Source organism: Camelina sativa, chromosome 10, assembly GCF_000633955.1.
Source record: "Camelina sativa cultivar DH55 chromosome 10, Cs, whole genome shotgun sequence".
NCBI lineage: Eukaryota > Viridiplantae > Streptophyta > Magnoliopsida > Brassicales > Brassicaceae > Camelina > Camelina sativa.
The window spans coordinates 2,503,348-2,525,435 of NC_025694.1; the positions used below are offsets into that span (position 1 = coordinate 2,503,348).

The window sequence follows — 22,088 nt, forward strand, 5'->3', positions numbered from 1 at the left end:
GATTACCATGTGGATTACACAGATACATCCTTATAACCATGTTGGCTGCCTTAATACATTGATTCCAGACATTTCAAAGGATTACACAAGTCATCAAATATTATAACATGTTCATAAAAGTCTGATATATATATGCATTCCAGATTCAGATTACATAAAACTTCTGAGAGATCCAGAAGGTTCTGAGGTGGGGCCAATTCGGAACATGATAATCTCATCTCGACACATCTCCCAAGGGACAAAAACAAGAAGTAATAATCAATTCAAAAGGCATATTCTTCCCGCCTGGAGCGTTCACATTAACTCATCATACGTGGAGTCCAACGAAGCATCCACGTCACCCTAAACCATACTAAACCACTTATAAAGGTTTTGTTAGAAGAAGAAGGCCAAAAAAAAATTGAAAATAACATGGATAAGGAACCACACACTCCGTGACGTCCTCATTTATTCCGTATTGCAAAAATATTTATATGTTTTGTCGTCCTCTTACTTGCCTTTGTTACCATAAAAAAAAAAGTTTTTATACAAAATATAATTTTGACAATATCACAATTCACAATCGTGGGTTCAGCTTATCTTACGTTCTCGGGAACCTAAATTCATTCGGATGACATTGTGTAACGTTATCATGTTGAAGGTTTTGGTCGTATTAACCACGTCCAGGTTTTAAGGTTCAAAACTACGAGTAAATTGAGTTTTAAGGAATTCAAAAATATGTTAATAATATAAATTCAGGATCCGGAAAAATACAAACAATGCCATGAGCTTCATCTTTCATAAAACATAGAATCGTTATTTTTTTTTCTTTTTTTTTTAGAATCGTTTAAGTTGTTTAAGATCACTTTACTTCTGTTTTCAAGAGCTGACTTTAAGTCTTTAATTACTTAAGCATTATCAATTGTAAATGTGATACTAATTTAATTAGTCAAAATTATAATCAGTTATGTATGTATCAGATTAATCCCATTAAGTTAATACTATAGATAACACATAAGCTATAAACTATTTTCTTATCAATGAAATATTACGTATAACAAAAAAAAAATGTAGTTTTCTGATTTGAATAAAATAGTAGGTAAATCGGTGGTTGGATTAAAAAAAAAACAAAATCTCGTAGTACTGTGATCGTAAATAATAATACTCGACGTTTCCTCAATTTCTTCTCGCCACAATAAATATAATAATATTTGGTATTGCAAAATATTTATCAGCAAAAATAAAATTATGAAAAAACGATAACCTTTAAATAATTCCCCCCCCCCCAAAAAAAAATAAAAATAAAAATTTAATAAAATAAAAGCATAATAAAAGCGCAAAAGGCAGTAAAGCACACGCCATTTATAAATAAGGGAAGCGAATATTATAATTCACATTCATCCTCATCATCCATCTCCTCGTTTTGTTCAATCTCTCAACCAAACTCTCTCATCTCCCTCTATCAACAACAACTAATGGATCCTTACAAGGTAAACCCCTTCTTTTGCTTTATCTATATCATCACCTCTTCTTCTTATGTGTAATCTTGCCGTCGAAACTGGGCTGAAACGTTATTTATCTTATGCTTTCGGAATTGCACCCTAATTAAGTTCCGTTTCTTCATATACACTCTTATCATCACTGTTAGATTGGTGTCGTCGATTCGGATTTTGACTTTTTTTTTTTTCTAGTCAAATCCGTGAATCCAATTCGACTATTCCATTGCTGTTTACTGATTTTTCCCAAGAAGACCGTGTTCACTTTTTTTTTTAGTCACGGATTTTGCGGTAGATTTATGTCGTCGTCGATATGACGTTATATATAAGATCATTGAGTTTCTCTGATTGATGAATTTGATTTTCTTATTTAATTGAATGTTTGATTAAACCATGGATGATATATATGTATGATGCAGTATCGTCCAGCTAGTTCTTACAACTCTCCCTTCTTCACCACCAACTCTGGTGCTCCTGTATGGAACAACAACTCCTCCATGACCGTTGGACCCCGAGGTAATTTCCTATTCTCTCTATCTTTAACTAAAAGTTTCATTTGTAAAATGTTAAATCTTACACAGCTACACTCATGATTCTTTGGCAGGTCCTATCCTTCTTGAGGATTACCATCTTGTTGAGAAGCTTGCCAATTTCGACAGGGAGAGGATTCCAGAGCGTGTGGTTCATGCCAGAGGAGCTAGTGCTAAAGGTTTTTTTGAGGTTACTCATGATATATCTAACCTCACTTGTGCTGACTTCCTCCGAGCTCCTGGTGTTCAGACTCCCCTCATTGTGCGCTTCTCTACTGTTATCCATGAGCGTGGTAGTCCCGAGACTTTGAGAGACCCTCGTGGTTTTGCTGTCAAGTTCTACACCAGAGAGGTCAGTCTAGTTAATTATAGTTTTTAAAAACATATCTTTTTGAGTTAATGCTTGCAACTAAAGCAAGTGATCATCCTCTGTGAATAGGGAAACTTTGATCTTGTCGGAAACAACTTTCCTGTCTTCTTCATCCGTGATGGGATGAAGTTCCCTGACATGGTCCACGCCCTTAAGCCAAACCCAAAATCTCACATCCAAGAGAACTGGAGAATCCTTGACTTCTTCTCTCACCACCCTGAAAGCTTGAACATGTTCACTTTCCTCTTTGATGATATTGGTATCCCACAAGACTACAGGCACATGGATGGTTCTGGTGTCAACACATACATGTTGATCAACAAAGCTGGTAAAGCTCACTACGTGAAGTTCCATTGGAGACCAACTTGTGGAGTCAAGTCTCTTTTGGAAGAAGATGCTATTCGTGTTGGAGGAACCAACCACAGTCACGCTACTCAGGACTTGTATGACTCTATTGCTGCTGGAAACTACCCTGAATGGAAGCTCTTTATCCAAACCATTGATCCAGCTGATGAAGACAAGTTCGACTTTGACCCGCTCGATGTGACCAAGACTTGGCCTGAGGATATCTTGCCTCTTCAGCCAGTTGGGCGTATGGTGTTGAACAAGAACATTGACAACTTCTTTGCAGAGAATGAGCAACTTGCCTTCTGCCCTGCAATCATTGTTCCCGGGATACACTACTCAGACGACAAGCTTCTTCAAACCCGTGTCTTCTCCTATGCTGACACTCAGAGACACCGTCTTGGACCAAACTACCTCCAGCTACCAGTCAATGCCCCAAAATGCGCTCACCACAACAACCATCATGATGGATTCATGAATTTCATGCACAGGGATGAGGAGGTACTTGATAATGACAATACTAGTATCTTTTATGTCAAACTTAATTCTAGAATATCATAGTCTTACAGTAAGCTATTGTTGTTGTTACTACAGGTCAACTACTTCCCGTCGAGGTATGATCAGGTTCGTCATGCTGAGAAGTATCCAGCTCCACCTGCAGTCTGTTCTGGAAAACGTGAGAGGGTAAGTTATCAAATCTGTTTTCCTCTGTTTCTGTTTGGCTCACATAAGAAACATGTGTTCTAAAAGTTAGATATCTGTTTCTGCAGTGCGTTATTGCTAAAGAGAACAACTTCAAGGAGCCTGGAGAGAGATACCGTTCCTTCCCACCAGAGAGGTACCAGTTGTCTTTGTTTTTTTTTTCTGATGCCAACTCAATGATAATAGGAAGCTTATGTGTTCATAATGTTTTATGGTTTGGTTTCAACTTCAGGCAAGAACGATTCATCTGTAGATGGATTGATGCACTATCCGACCCTCGCATCACACACGAAATCCGCAGTATCTGGATCTCTTACTGGTCTCAGGTCTGAATTCTCAGTCTTATTTACTCTCTCATTGTGAAGTTTTGTCAAGTTTTAAACATTTTCTGACACTGATTGGGTAAATAATGTGTGAAACAGGCTGACAAGTCTCTGGGACAGAAGCTGGCGAGCCGTCTCAACGTGAGACCAAGCATCTAAAATGAGTGTTTGGCAGTGAAAGATTCTTGATTGGCGTTTGTGTGGTTCTAATTAGCAGAGGAGAATGGGGAGAAAATGAAAAGATGGGAAGAGATCAAATTTGAGATAATACAATCTTCATCTTGTGGATCTTATATGTGCTATGTTTGTAATAGTATGTGTTTTAAAGACCAAAAAAACCTTCTGTGTTGTTGTGACCTTATTTGTCTCTTGTTTTATCAAAATAATACATTATATACATTGAAGATTTATAATCGGTGTAATTTGATGAAAGCTCTTTTTTTTGTCCTTGAACGATCGTGACATGTCTGGTACATTCCTATATACTAACAAGAAAGGTTTATTACACCTGGACGTCAAGAGCTGTCGACGAAGACGTGTTTTTAGTATGCATGTTCTGTACGAAAGGGCAAACCAAGTATGAAACGAAAAAGACAATAAAGGATATAGGATCTTATGTGTGGTTATTAGAGAATTTACAATTGTTGTTAATATGTGTTGCAACAATGGCCACATTTGTATAACGTCGTTGTAGTAAGCGTGGGGTCTTTAGAGTCTATAGATTTGGTTGTTGAATGTGTGATAATCTGACCATTTGGGTTTGAACTCCGCTTTTGACGTTATGACATTAGTAACTAAGTTTGGTTTTGACATTTTTGGGTTTGAATTTGTGACACAGAAAGTTCTCTGTTCAAATGGTATATATACAATAACAACTTAAAAGTAAACATAACGTTACTTTTCTTTCAACGTCATACTATGCTTACTTCGGAGGTGGACAGTTAAATCGTATCAGAATCAGTCTTATGTTTATGTATGTCTAAAAACGATGAGATCCGTAATGTGTCAGCAAGAATACATTCATATTATAAATTATGGTTACATGCAAGCTGTTCAATAATTCAGAACTAGAACCAAACTTCTCTTAAAAATAAGGGTAAAGAAAAAATGGTTTTCGTGTAGAGGGAGTTTCAGAAGCAAGATTACGAGATTGTGTTCGTACAAGCACCAGTAAATTGAATGAACCAAAAAAAAAAAAAAAGACTCTTTTCTTCTATAGAGCTAAAAGGATATCAACTTCTCTCATTTACCTGAAGAAGAAGCTTTTACTTTCTCAGTAGAGGCTAAATCCAAAGAAAGGGCTGATGACAATTCCCAATCCAAGAGCTATAGCCACAAGAGATGAAGCCCAAGTTAGTTTCTCTGTGATCCTTGGAACCTTCTCTTTCAATGCCTCACTACAAGACCCAATAAACGCTGTGTAACTTCCCATAGCGATAACCGTTCCAACCAGAAACATTATCAGAAACGCAGACCCAGCTAACCGAGATGGCAGAGCCAATGCAGGCAAAACAATCATCAGAGCATCCGGTTGTAACCCGTGAACCACTCCAGTTGCAAATGTAGCGAACCCGATCTTCTTCTTTTTGGGCGTTGGTAAGCCCTCTTTCTCTGTTGATACCATGCTGATGTCGGTTTCCAAGGCAACACAAGGTTCTGGAATCTCGGAAGCTTCTTTGATTCCCATAGCACCAATGATGACAAGTGTCAATCCCACAATTCTTGTACCCCAAGTTTGTAATACTTCAATGTGAAGCCGGTCTTTAAGTAACAGAAACAGTAAACCAAAGATGACTTGACCAGCGTCGTGCCCACATCCCCAAAGAGCTCCAACAGCAGCACTTTCCATTTTGCTGCGTCCGATTGAAAGCGGAGCTAAAGCAGCAAGGTGATCAGGTCCTGATAGCGTGTGCAAGCAGCCAGCAAGGAAACCTGTCCATGCACTGGTTAGCCAACCAGTTTTAGCTGCGGTCTGGAAGCTAGCGAAAGCAGGTGGTGCAAGAAGCGGGTTAAGCAAAAGCGCAGCTACTGCAGAGATTAGTATGACCGTTCCAGTAGATAATGTCTGCAAAGAAACACAGATTTGTAAACATCTTGTAAACCACCCCATGTGACTACATAAGAAGGACAGCTAACAAACACAATGTAAACACACAGACAGATCAGCCACTAGTCTTACAAGCTCAAAATAGTTACAGAGCCAAAACCTTTTTTAAGTAGGTTAACAAGAAGCTAAATTAGTTTTGCTCTTGCTCTGGATTTAAGATATACAAGTTCCAAAAAGTCTGGATCTTTTTGAGATTTCTCTAACAAGATAAATCAAGTTCAAAATCAAAAGTATCGTATAAGCTCACGAATCCTAAAACTATGTGAGAATCTGATTCCGTGATTCTTGTAACTGACAGATCAAACCCAACAAAATTGGAACTTTTTTGTAAACAAAACCCCAATAAACCCCAAATCTAATGTAACCCAAGCATCAACATATAAATCCGTAGATTTCTCAATTCCAGTGATCAAAACGCGAAATTGAATTTACCTTTCGCTGCTCAGAAGCCGTCGTCGCGATCCGTTGAAGAACTCCGGGATTAGGTTTGGATTCTTCCGATTTGGGAGACCCATTGAAGGAATTGTTAGTCTTATTAGATACAAGAGGCGTAAACGCTGATGGGTTTTGGAAAGCGTTGCAAGAGATTGAGCTGAGTCGGCGTGACGACTCGGGCCGACGGTGATGATGAGATGAGGAGACAAAGCCCAGAGTCGATGAGCGGAGACGAGGAAGGAAAGGAGAAGTCTTTGTAAAGAATTTGGAAATATAAGAGATTGAGGAAGAAGAAGACGAAGGTTGCAGAAGCCTTTCCATGGCGTCCTTCTCCTTCTACCCTTCTCTCTCGGCGAGTTCTCAAAACTGAAGAGAGGAGAGTACGTGCGCCTTTCTCTGTTTTAAAAGGATATTCGATTTTTTAAATATGGAATTTTTATTTTATTTTTGTTTCTTTACAAATAAAATAATGTAAATTACGAATTAGTAATATTTCTTGTTAACAAAAAAGAATACTGTTATGATATTTACTTTTTTTTTTAATAATTCAAAACTACTGTAAATCTTTTTATTACACACTAATCCACATATGGAATTGGTGAGTTTTTAATACAAAAATGCTAAATTTTGAAGAGTTTTAATTAGGTAAAAAATTCTTATTAGGTTAAAAAAGTTGAATGGACAATTCCCGTATTAAAAAAAGCCGACTCGCCTAAATATTCTTACGTTAATTAGCAATGAGACAAAACAAGTGAACTTTATAAACATGTCATAGTTAGATCGAGCTTTAATACTATAAAAAAAGTTGTGTGTGAAATAATTGATCGAATGTGCATAGAAGTAAGGTCCAAAAAACCCGTGGGATGGGTCTTGTTCCATCGAGTTGTATAAAAATATGTAAACGATTTGGTAAAGTAAGGCCTAGCAATTAAATGATAAAAGAATACTTTACTGTATTTCGTTTGAAATGTCAAATCTTTCGCCTAACAAAAAAGAGAAACGTAAAAGCAAAAATAGGTGTACATGGAATCCAGTCCACGACGCATCCACGTTACTATTTTATTTCCTCGTCTGCTTATATAGACTTTACCTACCTACATTTCCTAATTTCCCTAGTTACATTTTCAATATCTTTATTTTCCTTCTTCTAATATATTCACTCAAATGATCCAGTTTGCAGTAACAAGTTTGTTGAATTAATTTTTATATTTGCAATATAATATATAAATGCAGTAGGTTATTAAACGAAATGGTTTATGAGATTGTAAATGCATCGACGTGGCAAAATATGAAATACGTGAGCAAAATAAACTAAAATCTAAAACAACGTTTTGGATAATTGCATAACAATACCTTCGAATTATTTATATTTTCCCAAGATTTCCTCGCATAAAATAACTACCTGGTCACTCTCTCCGAGCACACGTCGAGCAGTGGCGCACATGTCATAAGTTAAAAAATTACTATCTTTCTCAGAAGAATGACATACAACATGTGTGCACCCCCAGAGACTACACCAACTCTACCTCTACACGATTTAAGTCTTGCTAGTTTTAATATGTGACGACGTATCAGTTCCAAACTTCTTGTTTTTTTTCGATAAAATAGTTGGCAATCTATTGGGGTCCCACTTCGACTAAGGGCCTAGTGTTTGTGGGGACAAATGGGCCGGCCCATGTGTCCATTTGTAATCCAATTAATTACCCAAAATTGTAATCTGTGAGGTTTATTATTTTGGCGGATTAGGTGTGGTTTTTTTACTTTTACGCTTTTCCAGTAAAGAGTCTAAAACTAGCAAGACTTAAATCCGTAACCGTAAATTAAAAAAAAACTCCATTAGAAGCGATAATGACCCCCAAACACCCTACAACGCTAACCACTCTCCCCATCCATAGGACCGCTTAACGTCGATCGTTTATTTTTTATTTTATTTTTTTATGTTCAAATAACATTCGACATTTTTTCAATGAAATTTGTACAAGTAAATTATAGAGATTCTGTTACCGTTTATAGTAGATAAAACAAATTCCATTCAAAATATACCTTACGTCCTTACGTAGTCCTACATTCATAGGCAAAAACAAAAATAAACAATTCCTAATAAACAATACTAATATAGATGAAGAAATAGTACAATGATATATCATATATGAGCATAAATCTATCACAGTTGGGGAAAAAAAATCTAAAGGCAGTCGGGAATATGTAACTATGTAAGCGGTGTATTATATCACATAAGAAATATTGCAAGTCGCTCCATTACAACTTTACAAGTTAAGCAAGTAATCGATATATTTTAATCAAAGAGTGGAAAAAGATTTGTTATACTTATATATAAATGTGGCAATGTGAGCCTAATAATACCAAGGATGGGTTCTCACAAATTACAGAGTTTAATTCTTAGTTAATTGACAAATTGAACGAGGGTACATAATAGTAGTATAGTACGATCTAATATTAGATGCTGATGCATTAAACCAAAAAAAAAGAAAAAAAAAAGTAGATGCTACAGTGCTATTATATTTATAGGTTAGGGTGTGTGTGTCTAGAAACCTAGGGTAGCACAGATCTGTCCAAACAGAGATCGAGAATCCATAAAACGAAGGAAGGGCACAAGTGTTCAATGAAACATGTTTCTGTTTAGGAAAGTGCGAGAACTCAGTCCTATGGTGGTGGTGGTGGCAGGCCAAACTCTGATTCTCCTCTTTTCAATTTTTTTTTTTTAATCTTCAAGTTATTACTATTGTTATTGTGCCCTCTTGTCACTGTACTAGTATTATTGATTATTTCGCAACCCAATACTAATACCCTACAGCTTTATCCATTCCAATACGCGTGTCTACGGGACTCTACTACCACCTCTTTCCTCAACATTGCAACATCAAAACATTTATTATAAATAACACTTTGTAAGCTTTTTTTTAGTTCTTGTTTGTTTCAAAGAAAAAACTATTTGTTTCTACTAATATATATATATTTTTTTTTACCTTTTTTTATATAAACAAACATTAGTATTTGTTTATAATTATTTTTTATTAGGAAGTGTATACTGTGAATAATATATTTAATTGCTAGTAAACAATCTTAAAATATATCTTTGCTCGTGGAATTTGTTTAAAAAAATCATGAAATAGAAAGAATAGCAAATTTAAACTTTTATATTCAAAAAAATTCATTAGAGATAAAGGAAAATATGGATTATGTTCTGGCTTTCTTTTCTCTCCCATTGATAAGAAAAAAACCAAAAAAAAAAAAAAAAAACAAAAAGGTCAAAAGAAACCCTAATTAGAATTTACTTTCTTAATAACCTACCTTTTTTCCTATTCTAAAATGCCTAATTTTACTTTCCCTTTTTTTCCCCTAAAAATTTCCCCGGAAAATAAACAAAAAAATTACCCTGCCACGTCATCTACCCGGAGTTAAAAACTCTCCGGTCACCGGGATACAAAAACTAGGCACATTCTTCTTCTTCTAAGTTTTTAACCAAACTTTCTCGGGAAAATTTTCAAAGAAAAATCCTAGAAAATAAAGGCTTCGATTCTGTTTTTCTTGGGGGTGTTACAGATCGGACAAAGAACAAGCCCTTCCTCACAATCTGTGCAGCAACAGAGATGCCTACACGGCAGAAACAGAACTCTCGTGACTCCATTAGAACCGCAATTGCAGCAACTACTACTACTACCACTCATCTTCTTCTCCGCCGGAAAACTATCCCCGTCTCCGCCGCAAAACGACCCTTCGTCGTCCACCTCTGCAGCACCAGCGTCGTGACACGTGGCGGCTCTCTCACGGACCTGTTCGAGCGTTGAGTTAAGAGTCTGCACCATAGCTTCGTTCTCACGAGCCAATCTCTGCCACGTTTGATTCTCCGTTTCCATCTTCCTCAGCAGATCCTCGAGTTCCATGTTCTTGCTCAACGCTTTCGACATTTCTTCTTCCTTCTGGTTCATCAAAACCAAAGCTTTGCTTTCCATTTTCCTTAAGATCATCTCCATCTCTCGCTTCTTCTGTTCTTGCAACACATACCTCAGCCTCTCGTTCTGTTTTCAGAAAACAAAAAGATTGAAACTTTATCACTATCCATGATTCCAAAATCGAAACTTTATGGTTTTTTGATTACAGAATAAAACGAACCTGTATCTTGATGAACTGATCGATCTCTTGTTTCTGTTTTTCCATATGAGCGGCTAAAAAGTTCTGAGGACGAGACTGTTGTTGTTGTTGTTGAGGTTGATGATGTTGATGATGAAACAGAGCTTGCTGGTTGAACTCTTTCTGCGACTGGAGATGATTGAGATAAAACTGACCGTTACCGATTCCGATTCCACCATTGTTGTTGTTAACCAAAGAAAACTCAGACCCACCAAACCCGATTTGATTCGCGTTCGAAGCGTTGTAACTCAACTGCGCTTGTATTGCCATCTCTTGGAACAACAAAAAAAAAGAAAAGCTTTGATTTTTGTCTTTTTTTTGTTCCGATCAAAGGACGATGACCAAAGAATAGAGAGGGAGAGAAGTAAAACCGATTAATAAAGAGGAGGAGGGAATCAAAAAGGAGGAAACCGAGTCAGATATATGTGTCTCTGATAAACATATACAATGCATGTAACCTCTCCTCTGCACACACACAATATATATATATATATATATATTTATCTTTGTCGATGAGAATAGAAGAAAAAAGATGAAGGGAGGAGTTAAAGTAACTGAAAAAAAGTTAGAATAGGAGTGGCAGAGAGAGATAGGACTTTTTTGTTTTTGGGGTTACTCTAGGTCATATCATCATCTCTTAATGCTTATCTGACAATTAAAATTATTATATATAGAGAGAGAGATGGTTTAAGTATAATATTAGCACTAAAGAAACGACGTACACATGCTGGTTATGTGACTGAACTATCTTTTATCTTTCCAAGGTCAGAGATTTTGCCAGAGCCGTTTTGTCTTTTTATTTAGTACTGCTTTTTAATTTTTTCTCTCTTCAGCTTTTTCGATAATGTGAAAGACAAATATTATATACAAAGTCCAAGTGGAATTATGGCAGGGGCACAGAGTTTTTTTTTTTTTTTTTTTTTTTTTTTTTTTTTTTTTTTTTTTTTTTTTTTTTTTTTTTTTTTTTTNATTGATAACCTCTGAATTGGTCAGTTGGGTCATCTGGAACGCCTGAATTATTTGATTTTTTTTGTTCTATTTTTTACCACCTTTTTTTAGTCTTTTTCTAATTATGAAGTTTTTTTTTTTGTTTGTAATTTTCTTTAGTCAAACGATGGCTGATTTACCCATTATTTTGTTCTAGAAATGGTTATGCCATTATAAGGAAAACAACAACCATATATACACCAGTTGTTACAAAATCCTTGATGTTAAGGTTTTTTTTTTTCTTTCTTTCTTCTTTTTTCTTGTTGTTATCCACAACCATAGGCTTAAATTTAGATGTGCACAAGGAAAAAAAACAAAATTGGAAAAAGACAATATTTATGTATTACATAATGTATATTTTACAGCTAATTATTCTGGCTCTTAATTAATATATATAAAACAAACATAGACATACTTCTTTTTAGAATTTATGATATTATTATTTGCTGTATATTTAATATATTGAGATATCATAGCATATATATTAATATATTAAGATATCATAGCATAATTTTCATTTTTATCTGGATACTTCTTTGCAATTTTCGAGGAAGTGTATAAATCAAAATAGAAAATTTCAGAGACATTGACTTTTATAAAATGTTTGGTTAACTGAAATTAATTAAAACGCGGTATATTTTAATTTAATTCAAATTCAATGAGATCATAGTATCCAAAATGCTTTCTTTGACTACTAAAATTTCTGGTCAAATATGGTTTAAGAGGTTCTTCACAAAATCACTAAATTGATAATATATTATTGTTTTCTTTAATTTATGTTAAGCTTAAGATAAAGAAAGTGAAATCTATCTTATATGTATCCGTCGCAAATCATTGAGAAATTATTAATATACGTGGAGACCAAAGTTATATATATACACAAAATTTGATTATTTTTATTTGTTTGACTGGATTCAGATTAAGATCCATATTATAAGTGTCCTTTTGTTCATATTTCATTGTTAAGAAAGTGTGGCCATGCGACGGGTTTAGTCTAAGGCGATAAACCCGCAACCGCATTAGTCATTCTTATGGGTTAACCGTTTCAATACCCACACACTTATGATTGTGCATATACTTAATCAGGTCTACTTATATATACAGTACTTTTAACGTCACATATATTGGAAAACATAAAATGGAGCCAAAAGTTCTAAGGTGAGGTGCCATTTGATTCGCTCAACATTATATATATCCTAAGTACCCTAACCGAGATCAATATGCATGCGGGCATGCCTATTATCTTTTGCTACAACATGGAACCATTGCAAAATAGATGCATACCACGTTAGGAAAATGCAACTGTTTATGGTTGTATTAGAATTATTTTCTCTATTTCAGTTTATTTATATAATGGATTGGCTTTTGGACGGTAAGAAAAGAAAACATGGAGAGAAGGGTCCATATTTATGAAGTATGACATAATACATGCTAGAGGAATGGTGCAAACCATGTGATATTTCAACTATTGTGTGTCTCTCATTAATAAGTATTTTTATATTATAGTACATGATTTAGATATTGGATGACTTAGAGACACTTGTTGGCTATTATTGCTATCATCCGAGTGTGTGTCGCCTGTTTCTTGGGAGGTGGATGTGTTGCTTTGTTTCCCCCGCAAAAATTAAAAATTATATTGATATATCAAGAAATAAGAAAAGGACAAAGTACTCACAAGAAACCCCCCAAAAATTTCCACCTCTCGTATCTACCGACACGTTTCCGATGCATTGCATCTTCCACATATCCATAACCCAATACTTGCTTAGCAATATATTCACGAATTGTACGACGCTAATCCCACTTTCTTATAACGTTACATTGGGTGATAACTTAGTACACACGTGATGCAAGACCCTTTGAACGTTATATGGACGCCGCTTAATCTTATGGCACCGATAGATCGGCGTGTATTTAATTTGCTTCTCACACACGTAGGGACCGGTGGAAAATTCACCTTTTGGTTTTGGATCTTAAAGAAGTAATCAGGAAAGTAGAAACCCATCACACGAAAATTATATAAACATGTGGTACAATCACTTAAACAACCACAAGATTCGGCCACGAGACTATTGAAACCTAAAGGCTCTCAAAAGCCTAGCAGTATTTTTACATTAATTTTCGAGTCAGATTTAGGCCTTTTCCCCAAATCAGATTATAGTAATAAACAAAACAGTCGCTACAAACTTTACAGTGAAAAAAACATGTTACAATACTTACCCAGTGAGAGCATGTAACTAATGTTTTGGAGAAGTAGTTATTATTAGCTTCAATCGCAATTCCATCCCATTGCTGTTGCAAAATGTGTGGCTGAGCTGCATAGTCTCATTTAATTCATTAGACCTGTATAGTAAGTCGTTTAATTATTTTCGTTTCACATCTGCATACATTTGTTAAAAACAAACAGAGGAGTTGTTGAATTCCTAGCCACCATTAGTTATTACTAATATATACTTTATCTGGCATCATCACTTCGTACCGACCATGTTTGAATGATATATAATCACACGGATACATCATTATGACTAATTATGATATATATAGTTCATTGTTTTCTTATGTAGGTAATTAGTTTATTAGCGAGATGTGTAATTTTGATATCGATGGACGTTAGGAAATTAACGGATGACAACAAAGTGGTCATAAATCACTATAAATTAGGGGCTTCTCGATTATTTTATCGAAAAGTTTCTCGAACGTTTCGTGTTTTGTGGTGAAAACAGACATTAACCTAATTTACTTTTGAAAATCCTTGCACAAAACGACACCGACAACTTTTTGTGTATTTCATCCTAGATGATATTTAAATATCTAAACGAAGCTCGTAAATATTACTCAAGCCGTCGTGTTTACTATGAAATATTTGTTTTAAAAATGCGTGTTGATGTAGCATAATGTAAAAGCATGCCACGGAAAAAAGAAAGAAAGTAAAAGCATGCGTGTATTAAAGCCTTACATTGCGTTCGATCAAATCGTCACATACGCATCGTGGCACACCCACCACTCTCGTTTCCAAAACCAGTTCCAAGATTTTGTCGAATGGTCCAATTCCAGACCGTTTAATACTTATTCTCAAACATTAAACCGAGAACATGTTTCCGTATTTCTAACGTAGAGTGAAATAAATATACTATACTTCAAATTTAAAGTTTAGGTTTCACGCTAAATTATGAATACATGTACTTAAACTTGGGTTTGCGTAAAAAATATTTGAAGCACTTAATAATTAAAGAGACTGTAACTATTACGGGACTGCTGGTATTGTACTGTACGTTTTCGAAAACGCAAAGGAAGCAAAAGTTTTTGCATTTGCCTCTTTGCGTAGCTTGTCTTACTCTTTTGTACCCCGTACAACTGTTATATCACTTTCCTCCATCGCTCTATGTCTTTTTCGTTCATTATCGACTTATCTTAATATCTTATATATATAGGCTTTAGGAGTACTTGTAAAATTCATTTCAAATATGGTTCTATAGTGGGCTTTTTTAAAAAACATTTCATATTTTTTGCATATATGTAATTAGAGTATGGTAAAATTACATAGAAACAATAAAAATCATAAATGTAGCTTACCAGTCAATATACAAAGACTTAAAAGTACCAATATAATTAATTTCATTACTAATTATTTTCCTTGAGAAAGTCTACGGGACAACATAAAATATTGAATAATTTTTGTCTATAGTCCTACCAATTGCAATGATATTGAATCCCTTACAAAGAATACAAATTTCAGTCACCACCTACTACGCAATATTCACACCAAATTTTGTTTATAAATATATATTTTAAAAAATTGTTCGAGAAAGGACTGTGCATCATTATATATCAGCTATAACGTCTCAACATGCAGGCGATAAAATAAGCCTTGGCCCTCGCTGTCGCCAATAGGCGTTTGCTATCGGACTTCGGTACGTTCGGATATCACCAACGGCATTCAAAGCCATATATATACATATATTACGTTATGGCCTATGGATTACCAATATATAAGTATGTACATTACATTTAGACGTACGTTAGAGATTACGTATATTTAGTTATTTACTATATGTATACATAATATACAATACTTGGGTTCGAGTTCCCAGTATGAATGACAACCAAAATATAGTATATATTTCACCGATGCCTACATATGTAAGGTATCATTGACTGCATTACAGATCCTGCATTGTCGCATATGTTGTAAACACATGGTCCATACTCCATCGTTCCAACTGATTAAATGATATACGAATCTGTCTATATTGTCCACGTCGATAAATGCCCAAATATATAATTAACTCTTTCACAAACCACACATCTACGATATGGATATACATACAAAGAAAGTTCACGATACAAAACCAGTAAATTATAGATTTCGGAGTTTAGTGAAAACCACTAAATTGGAACACATTTTCTTGATTTTAACTATTACTATGAGAAAATTAATGGGATTAAAAAAGTGATACAAAAAAAAAACGGAGAAAAGAGATTAGGGTTAGACCATGATTATGGGTGGGTTCACGCTGGAGTTCTTAATGTTTTGATGAAAAAAATAAATCAGAAAAAAAAAAAATATAAGATCTCCTCTTATATAGTATACTAGATCATGGGTTAAGAGACTGCTACGTGTCAGCTGTCTGTTGGGCGAACAGAAAATACAAAATGAAAAAAAAAATCATCCGATTGATTTTATTATTTTTCCTCTCTCTCTCTCTCTCTCTCTCTCTCTCTCTCTCGATTGGAATCTCCGAAACAAGAAAACGGTTTGGAATCAGAAGCTTCATGGGTTTGAATCGAAGGACCGAGAATGGTTTGGATTCAGTTGGGAATGAAGAGAAGGCGATTCGATGGGATTGGAGAGAAGAAGATTAGTAGCGATGGCGATTTGGAAGCTAATCGCCAATTGCATGATTCGAGGTTCAGTCGAATAAATTGGAAGAGATTGAAGCAATTGGAATCACAAGGTACGTTTGTTAGTACAATTGCATGAATCACAGATTGTTTTATGATTAGGGTTCTTTGATTTTCGATCTCAAATTAGGGTTATTTGATGTTAGTTAGAAAATTAGGGATTTGCGTATAAGCCTTGTGATTTTGGAGTTGTTATACTTTATCAGATGTTTGATTGAGACTCAAGATGATTTTGTTATGTTATAGAGATCACTGATTCGTATTTTGTTCTGTTTTTGTTGATTATGTAGATGGATATGTTTTTTGTTCTGTCATAGCTTTGATAACCTTGAGTTAAGTATTAATGATTGAGACTCAAGATGATTTTGTTATGTTATAGAGATCACTGATGCCTTTTTTGTTCTGTTTTCATGATTATGTAGATGGATATGTTTTTGTTCTGTCTTAACATTGATAACCTTCGGTTAAGTATTAATGATTGAGAGTTTAGCATTTTGTTTCGTTATAGAGATCACTGATGCGCTAATACACTTATGTTTTTCATGATTATGTAGATGGAAAGACTGATTACAGGAGAAGGATCCGTATTATCAACCAAGACATGAACAAGTACAATAAAGCGAGTACCAATCTCTTTGTTGTCCGGTTTACCAACAAAGACAAGAACAAGTACAATACATTAGGTTGCTGGTGAGGACAATACATCAAGGTTTTGAGTTCTATATCTTTATTTTAGTTAAGCATGTGATGTTTGTTTTTCTTTCTAACTTTTTTTTTTTAATTCATTCTTTAACAGCTTAAAGAAAGCTAGATGATGAGTATAGAGTCCTTGTGTCTGTTCGGCCATCAATGAAGGTAATTTATTATCCTTCTCTTCCTTAATTTACTTGGTGTTAGTTTAGGTATGAGTCGATGTCATTGCTTTCGGATGGTGGTTGTGATTAATACGCTTATGTCATTGATGTCATTGCTTTAGTATTTGTTGCTTTGTGCGCTTATGTCACTTGAGGCTTTATTAAATATGTATGTGTACTTGATGGTTTGTGTTAGGTAAAAACTTGATGCTTTGTTAAATATGTATGTGTACTTGATGCTTTGTGTTAGGTAAACACTTAGTTTCAAAATTTAAACCATTTACCAATCTCTTTAACACACAAGTTCTTTCTTTATAAACCCATTACCAATCTCTTTAACCCACAAAAGTAAATAACACCTAAACATTAAAAACCCTTTAGCAATCTCTTTCTCACGATATGGATTCTGACGACTCTTTGAATCCATATCTTCCCTCCTCTAGCTATATGAACCTCTTACACAGCCAACTTGATAACCAAAACCTTGAATACACTCCTCTTGATAGTCCATGTTCTGAAACTCCATCTGAACCTGCATCCCCTCAAGAAAACCGTAAGTCAAGGAATGCATGGTTACCAACAGATGATATCATGTTGGTCAGTGCTTGGCTTAATACTAGCAAAGATCCGATTACTTCCAACCAGCAAAGACTTGCATCCTTTTGGGGGAGGATTGCAAAATACTTTGCATCCTGTCCGAATGCTGATGGTCGGCCAAAGAGAGAGGCGAGTCACTGTAAGCAGAGGTGGGGGAGGATAAACGAATTGGTGTGCAAGTTTGTTGGATGTTATGAAGCTGCAACTAGGGAGAAGTCGTCAGGACAGAATGAAGATGATGTGATGAAGTTAGCACATCAGATCTACTTTAATGATCATGGACAGAAGTTTACCTTGGAGCATGCATGGCGAGACTTAAGATACAAACAAAAATGATGTGCCTCCATGTCTATTAAAGGTACTGGAGTGAAAAGGGGAAGAGTGAGTATTGATGGGTCTGAACAGGATGCACACCATCCGATTGATGTGGATGAACCATTGCCCCGTCCTACTGGTGTTAAGGCTGCCAAGGGGAGGTCCAAAAAAAGCTCAAACACCCAACCTATTGATGTGGAGGAAGATGGAAAAGCTAACTTGGAGGTTCAGTTGGAGCGTGTCTCTAGGATGTATGAGATGAAGCAGAAGGACTTTGAATTGAAAGAGAAGGAGTTTGCTATGAAGAAGGAGAATATCAAGTATGTGATGCTTGAAAATCTGATTTCTAAAAAGGATACACTAACTGAATCAGAAAAAGCTCTCAAGGAAAAGCTAATTGATGACATGATGTCATCAGGTTGAATTTTAAAGAATGTAGTGTTTGTATTAACTATGTCATTGTCTTTGTAGTGTTTTATGCATGCGAATGTAGTGTTTTATGTATTCGAATGTTTGTGTCAATTTTAGTGTTTAATGTTTGCGGCTGAAACATATGTGGATGTAATGTTGTGTTTTTTGTAATCGAGTGGTTTTAATTATGTTTCACTTAGTTTATGTTTCATCCGATTGATGTGTTTTAGTTTCAGTTTTGTTTTAGTTTCATCCGATTGATGTGTTTTAGTTTCAGTTTTGTTTGTGGTTTTAATTAAGTATGTGTAATTCTGTTTAAGTTTGTTTAAAGCTGTGTAATCGAATGGTTTACTTACTTCACTGTGTGTTCTGTTTTGAGATGGTGTGTTCGAGATGGTGTGTTTGAGATAAAGTGACATGGTGTGTTCGACCACATGTTCTCATCAGTCCGTGACACACAACAACTCTCATTCTTACAACCTCTATTGTATTTTTGTGTTTCTACCACAAGTTTTTACTAGCTCTTTTGTATTTTTGTGTTTCTACCACAAGTTTTTACATGTATTTTTGTCATTATTTACTTCTACCACATATTATTTGTAATGGTTGTGTACCACATATTTCAAGAACTCAAGCTACATCCTTTTTTCTATATAATGATCAACACTATCAACACTTCTAGACATTCAAGCTACCTCCTTCTCAACACTTCTCAAATTTCAATACCAACCAAAAAAAGCTCTTTCTCTTTAGTTCCCTCTTTTTTTACAATGGCTTCTTCTTCCCATTCTTCTTCCCATAATGATGATGTTGATGACATACTTGATGAATGTTTTAATCAAACATGCGATCAAATCACCAATCATGTATGGCAAAATCTTCTTACTCCACCAATCCAAAGTCAACCACCACCTAAACCAAGAAAAAAGCGAATTTACATTGAAAGAAATAGAGAAGTCGGTCATGACCACTTGTGGAATGATTATTTCAGTGATGCTCCTACTTACCCTCCCAACATTTTCCGTCGCCGTTTTAGAATGAACAAGCCATTATTCATGCGTATTGTGGATAAGCTCGCAAATGAAGTTCCCTATTTTCAACAAAGAAGAGATGCTACCGGAGGGTTGGGTCTGTCGACATTGCAAAAGTGTACCGCAGCAATTCGTATGATGGCATATGGTTGTACAGCTGATGCGTTTGACGAATACCTCCGCCTTTCTCCAAAGGTGGCGCTAATATGCTTGGACAAGTTTACAGATTCAGTCGTAAATTTATTTGGAGATGAGTACTTGAGAATACCCACACCAGCAGATCTTCAAAGACTACTCGACATTGGCGAGTTTCGCGGATTTCCCGGCATGATAGGAAGCATCGATTGTATGCATTGGGAGTGGAAGAATTGTCCCACCGCATGGAAAGGTCAATACACCCGCGGATCTGGAAAGCCCACAATCGTTTTAGAGGCGGTGGCTTCGTATGATCTCTGGATCTGGCATGCTTTCTTTGGACTACCAGGTACATTAAACGATATCAATATTCTTGACCGATCTCCAGTCTTTGATGATATTTTGCATGGTCAAGCTCCTAAAGTTAAATACAGTGTCAACGGACATGAGTATAAATTGGCTTACTATCTGACAGATGGTATTTATCCAAAATGGTCTACTTTTATCCAATCTATTCTACTGCCACAAACTCCAAAAGACGTTTTATTTACAAGACAACAAGAAGCTGTGCGTAAAGATGTAGAGCGTGCTTTTGGAGTTTTGCAGGCTCGATTTGCCATAGTCAAAAACCCGACACTTATTTGGGATATAGTAAAGATTGGGAAAATAATGAGAGCGTGTATCATACTGCACAATATGATAGTAGAGGACGAACGAGAAAATTTTATTTTAAACAGTACATAATTAATTAATAAAAATTTTAAAAACTTCCCTTATATGAACCCCAGTAAACTTGCTCTTAAGAGAGAGTGGGGGTGGTTTCCCGTGGCCATGCAAAGGTGTCAGCTTCGTGTCACAGTCTACGATGGACACCGACACACGAAACTCATGTGAACTGTTCTCTTTCTCTTTATTTTTCTCTTTGTTTTCTTTTTCACTTTCTCTTCTGTTCTCGAGAAAAATCAACAAAAATGGACAGAAGGCAAAGCATTGTTATTTCCTCTTTTTACAGGAAACATTACTATTTTTCTTCATAAAAATAAAAATAGAGAAAAAAGGACAATGAGATTCATTTAACAGATAAAGATTTTCACCTTGGACCAAAAAAAGGACAGAAACATATTTTTAAAGTTAATTTCCAACAAATTTCTCGTGCAACTTTGACTACGAAACAGGATTCATCATCATGCTCAAGCCTTTTAATCTTCTTCATAGTATATTAATTGCATATACCTTTCTCCATATGATACAAAATTCGATGTCTTCCGTTTTTACATTTCTTTGAACTTTGAAGACCAAATATGACTTTTAGCTTTTTTTCCTTTCTTTTAATAACCTGTTTAGTCTTAAAACTGATTATAATTAATTGTTTACAAAAGTCGGCCGAGTATAACGTGAAAGACCGCTTTGATACGACATACATGGGACGAATAACAAAAATTAGACAAATCAAGCACTTCATATATAAATAAATTGATTGATTTGTTTTCTTCGTAAAATTGACTGATTTAAATCAATGGACCATTTTGGTAACGTATAGTAAAAGCTGACCTAGTAGACTTTGTACATGAAAGAGTTTTCTTTAGATATAATGATTTAGTAGTTGTCTTCGAGATGGGATGATGGATGGATGCTACGGTGAGCTTTATTCGTGCAATAACCGGATGATCGGACAGACGCATTGAATGATTCCCACTTTCCCGGTTTAGTTTTCCTTTCGGTGTAGACGTAGTAATAAATTAATGGGATTGAAAATGTGTTTAGAAAAGCAGAAGAAGTTGTTGGTAACGTATATATATCTTTTCCTCTGGACTAGTTCTTGTTTCCAAGAGGGCTTAAAGTATCGAGGCCACGACCTGTCACACACAAACACAATATTCCATACTTCTGCTTCTGCATAAATTACGTAATCTCTTCTCTTTTTTCTATTTTTTTGGTTCCTTATTTATTTTGACTTATCTTCCCTCCTAGTTCCTCTACTCCCTCATTTCTTTGTCCCACTCCATTAATTCTTCCTTTATTTCTTACAATTTTATTTATTTAATTATATAAAAAACAAACCATTTGAAAAGGTATTAGAGAAAACTAAACAATGTATCATTTTCATCCATCGTGCACTAACAGGGCTGTGTGACTAGGTGTGGACTAGTAAAGAGGTAGTGATTTATAAAGGAAGAATTCTAAAGGTTAACCATACAAGTTGAAATTTTCCTCAAGGGAAAAGAATTGCTTTTCTCACATCGTTTTTGGACCACCGTAAAAAAGAAAAAAGAAAAAAAAAAAGATTCTCTATCTTTTGAATTTTGGAGTGGATTCCACTATATTGTGCACAGTTAAAAGTTAAGTTAGTAACAATTTAAGTTGAAACTGTAAATCGTTTGGATTCCATTTTCTTCTATACAATATTAAAATTGTTT

General features: G+C 35.2%; 4 protein-coding genes across 5 annotated transcripts; 2 read left to right on the forward strand and 2 right to left on the reverse strand.

Moving 5' to 3' along the window:
- On the forward strand, nt 1,345-4,160 carry LOC104716627 (catalase-2-like). Its single transcript, XM_010434039.2, has 8 exons — nt 1,345-1,469; nt 1,895-1,991; nt 2,080-2,357; nt 2,445-3,221; nt 3,315-3,404; nt 3,491-3,558; nt 3,655-3,748; nt 3,845-4,160. Exons 1-8 carry the CDS (start codon nt 1,455-1,457, stop codon nt 3,902-3,904), a joined length of 1,479 nt encoding a protein of 492 aa, XP_010432341.1. The 5' UTR covers nt 1,345-1,454; the 3' UTR covers nt 3,905-4,160.
- Nucleotides 4,749-6,692, reverse strand: LOC104716628. Its single transcript, XM_010434040.1, has 2 exons — nt 6,285-6,692; nt 4,749-5,810 (listed from the first exon to the last, which is right to left on the reverse strand). The coding sequence occupies exons 1-2, from the start codon at nt 6,606-6,608 to the stop codon at nt 5,019-5,021; spliced, it is 1,116 nt and encodes a 371-aa protein (XP_010432342.1). The 5' UTR covers nt 6,609-6,692; the 3' UTR covers nt 4,749-5,018.
- On the reverse strand, nt 9,655-11,066 carry LOC104716630 (probable BOI-related E3 ubiquitin-protein ligase 2). Of its 2 annotated transcripts, XM_010434041.2 has the most exons (3): nt 10,811-11,066; nt 10,422-10,711; nt 9,655-10,327 (listed from the first exon to the last, which is right to left on the reverse strand). In XM_010434041.2, the coding sequence occupies exons 1-3, from the start codon at nt 10,890-10,892 to the stop codon at nt 9,806-9,808; spliced, it is 894 nt and encodes a 297-aa protein (XP_010432343.1). In that variant the 5' UTR covers nt 10,893-11,066; the 3' UTR covers nt 9,655-9,805. The 2 variants fall into 2 exon arrangements, with proteins under 2 accessions (XP_010432343.1, XP_019086161.1); XM_019230616.1 differs by having other exon boundaries at nt 10,422-11,066.
- On the forward strand, nt 17,582-18,517 carry LOC104719976. Its single transcript, XM_010437954.1, has 2 exons — nt 17,582-17,918; nt 18,138-18,517. The coding sequence occupies exons 1-2, from the start codon at nt 17,582-17,584 to the stop codon at nt 18,515-18,517; spliced, it is 717 nt and encodes a 238-aa protein (XP_010436256.1).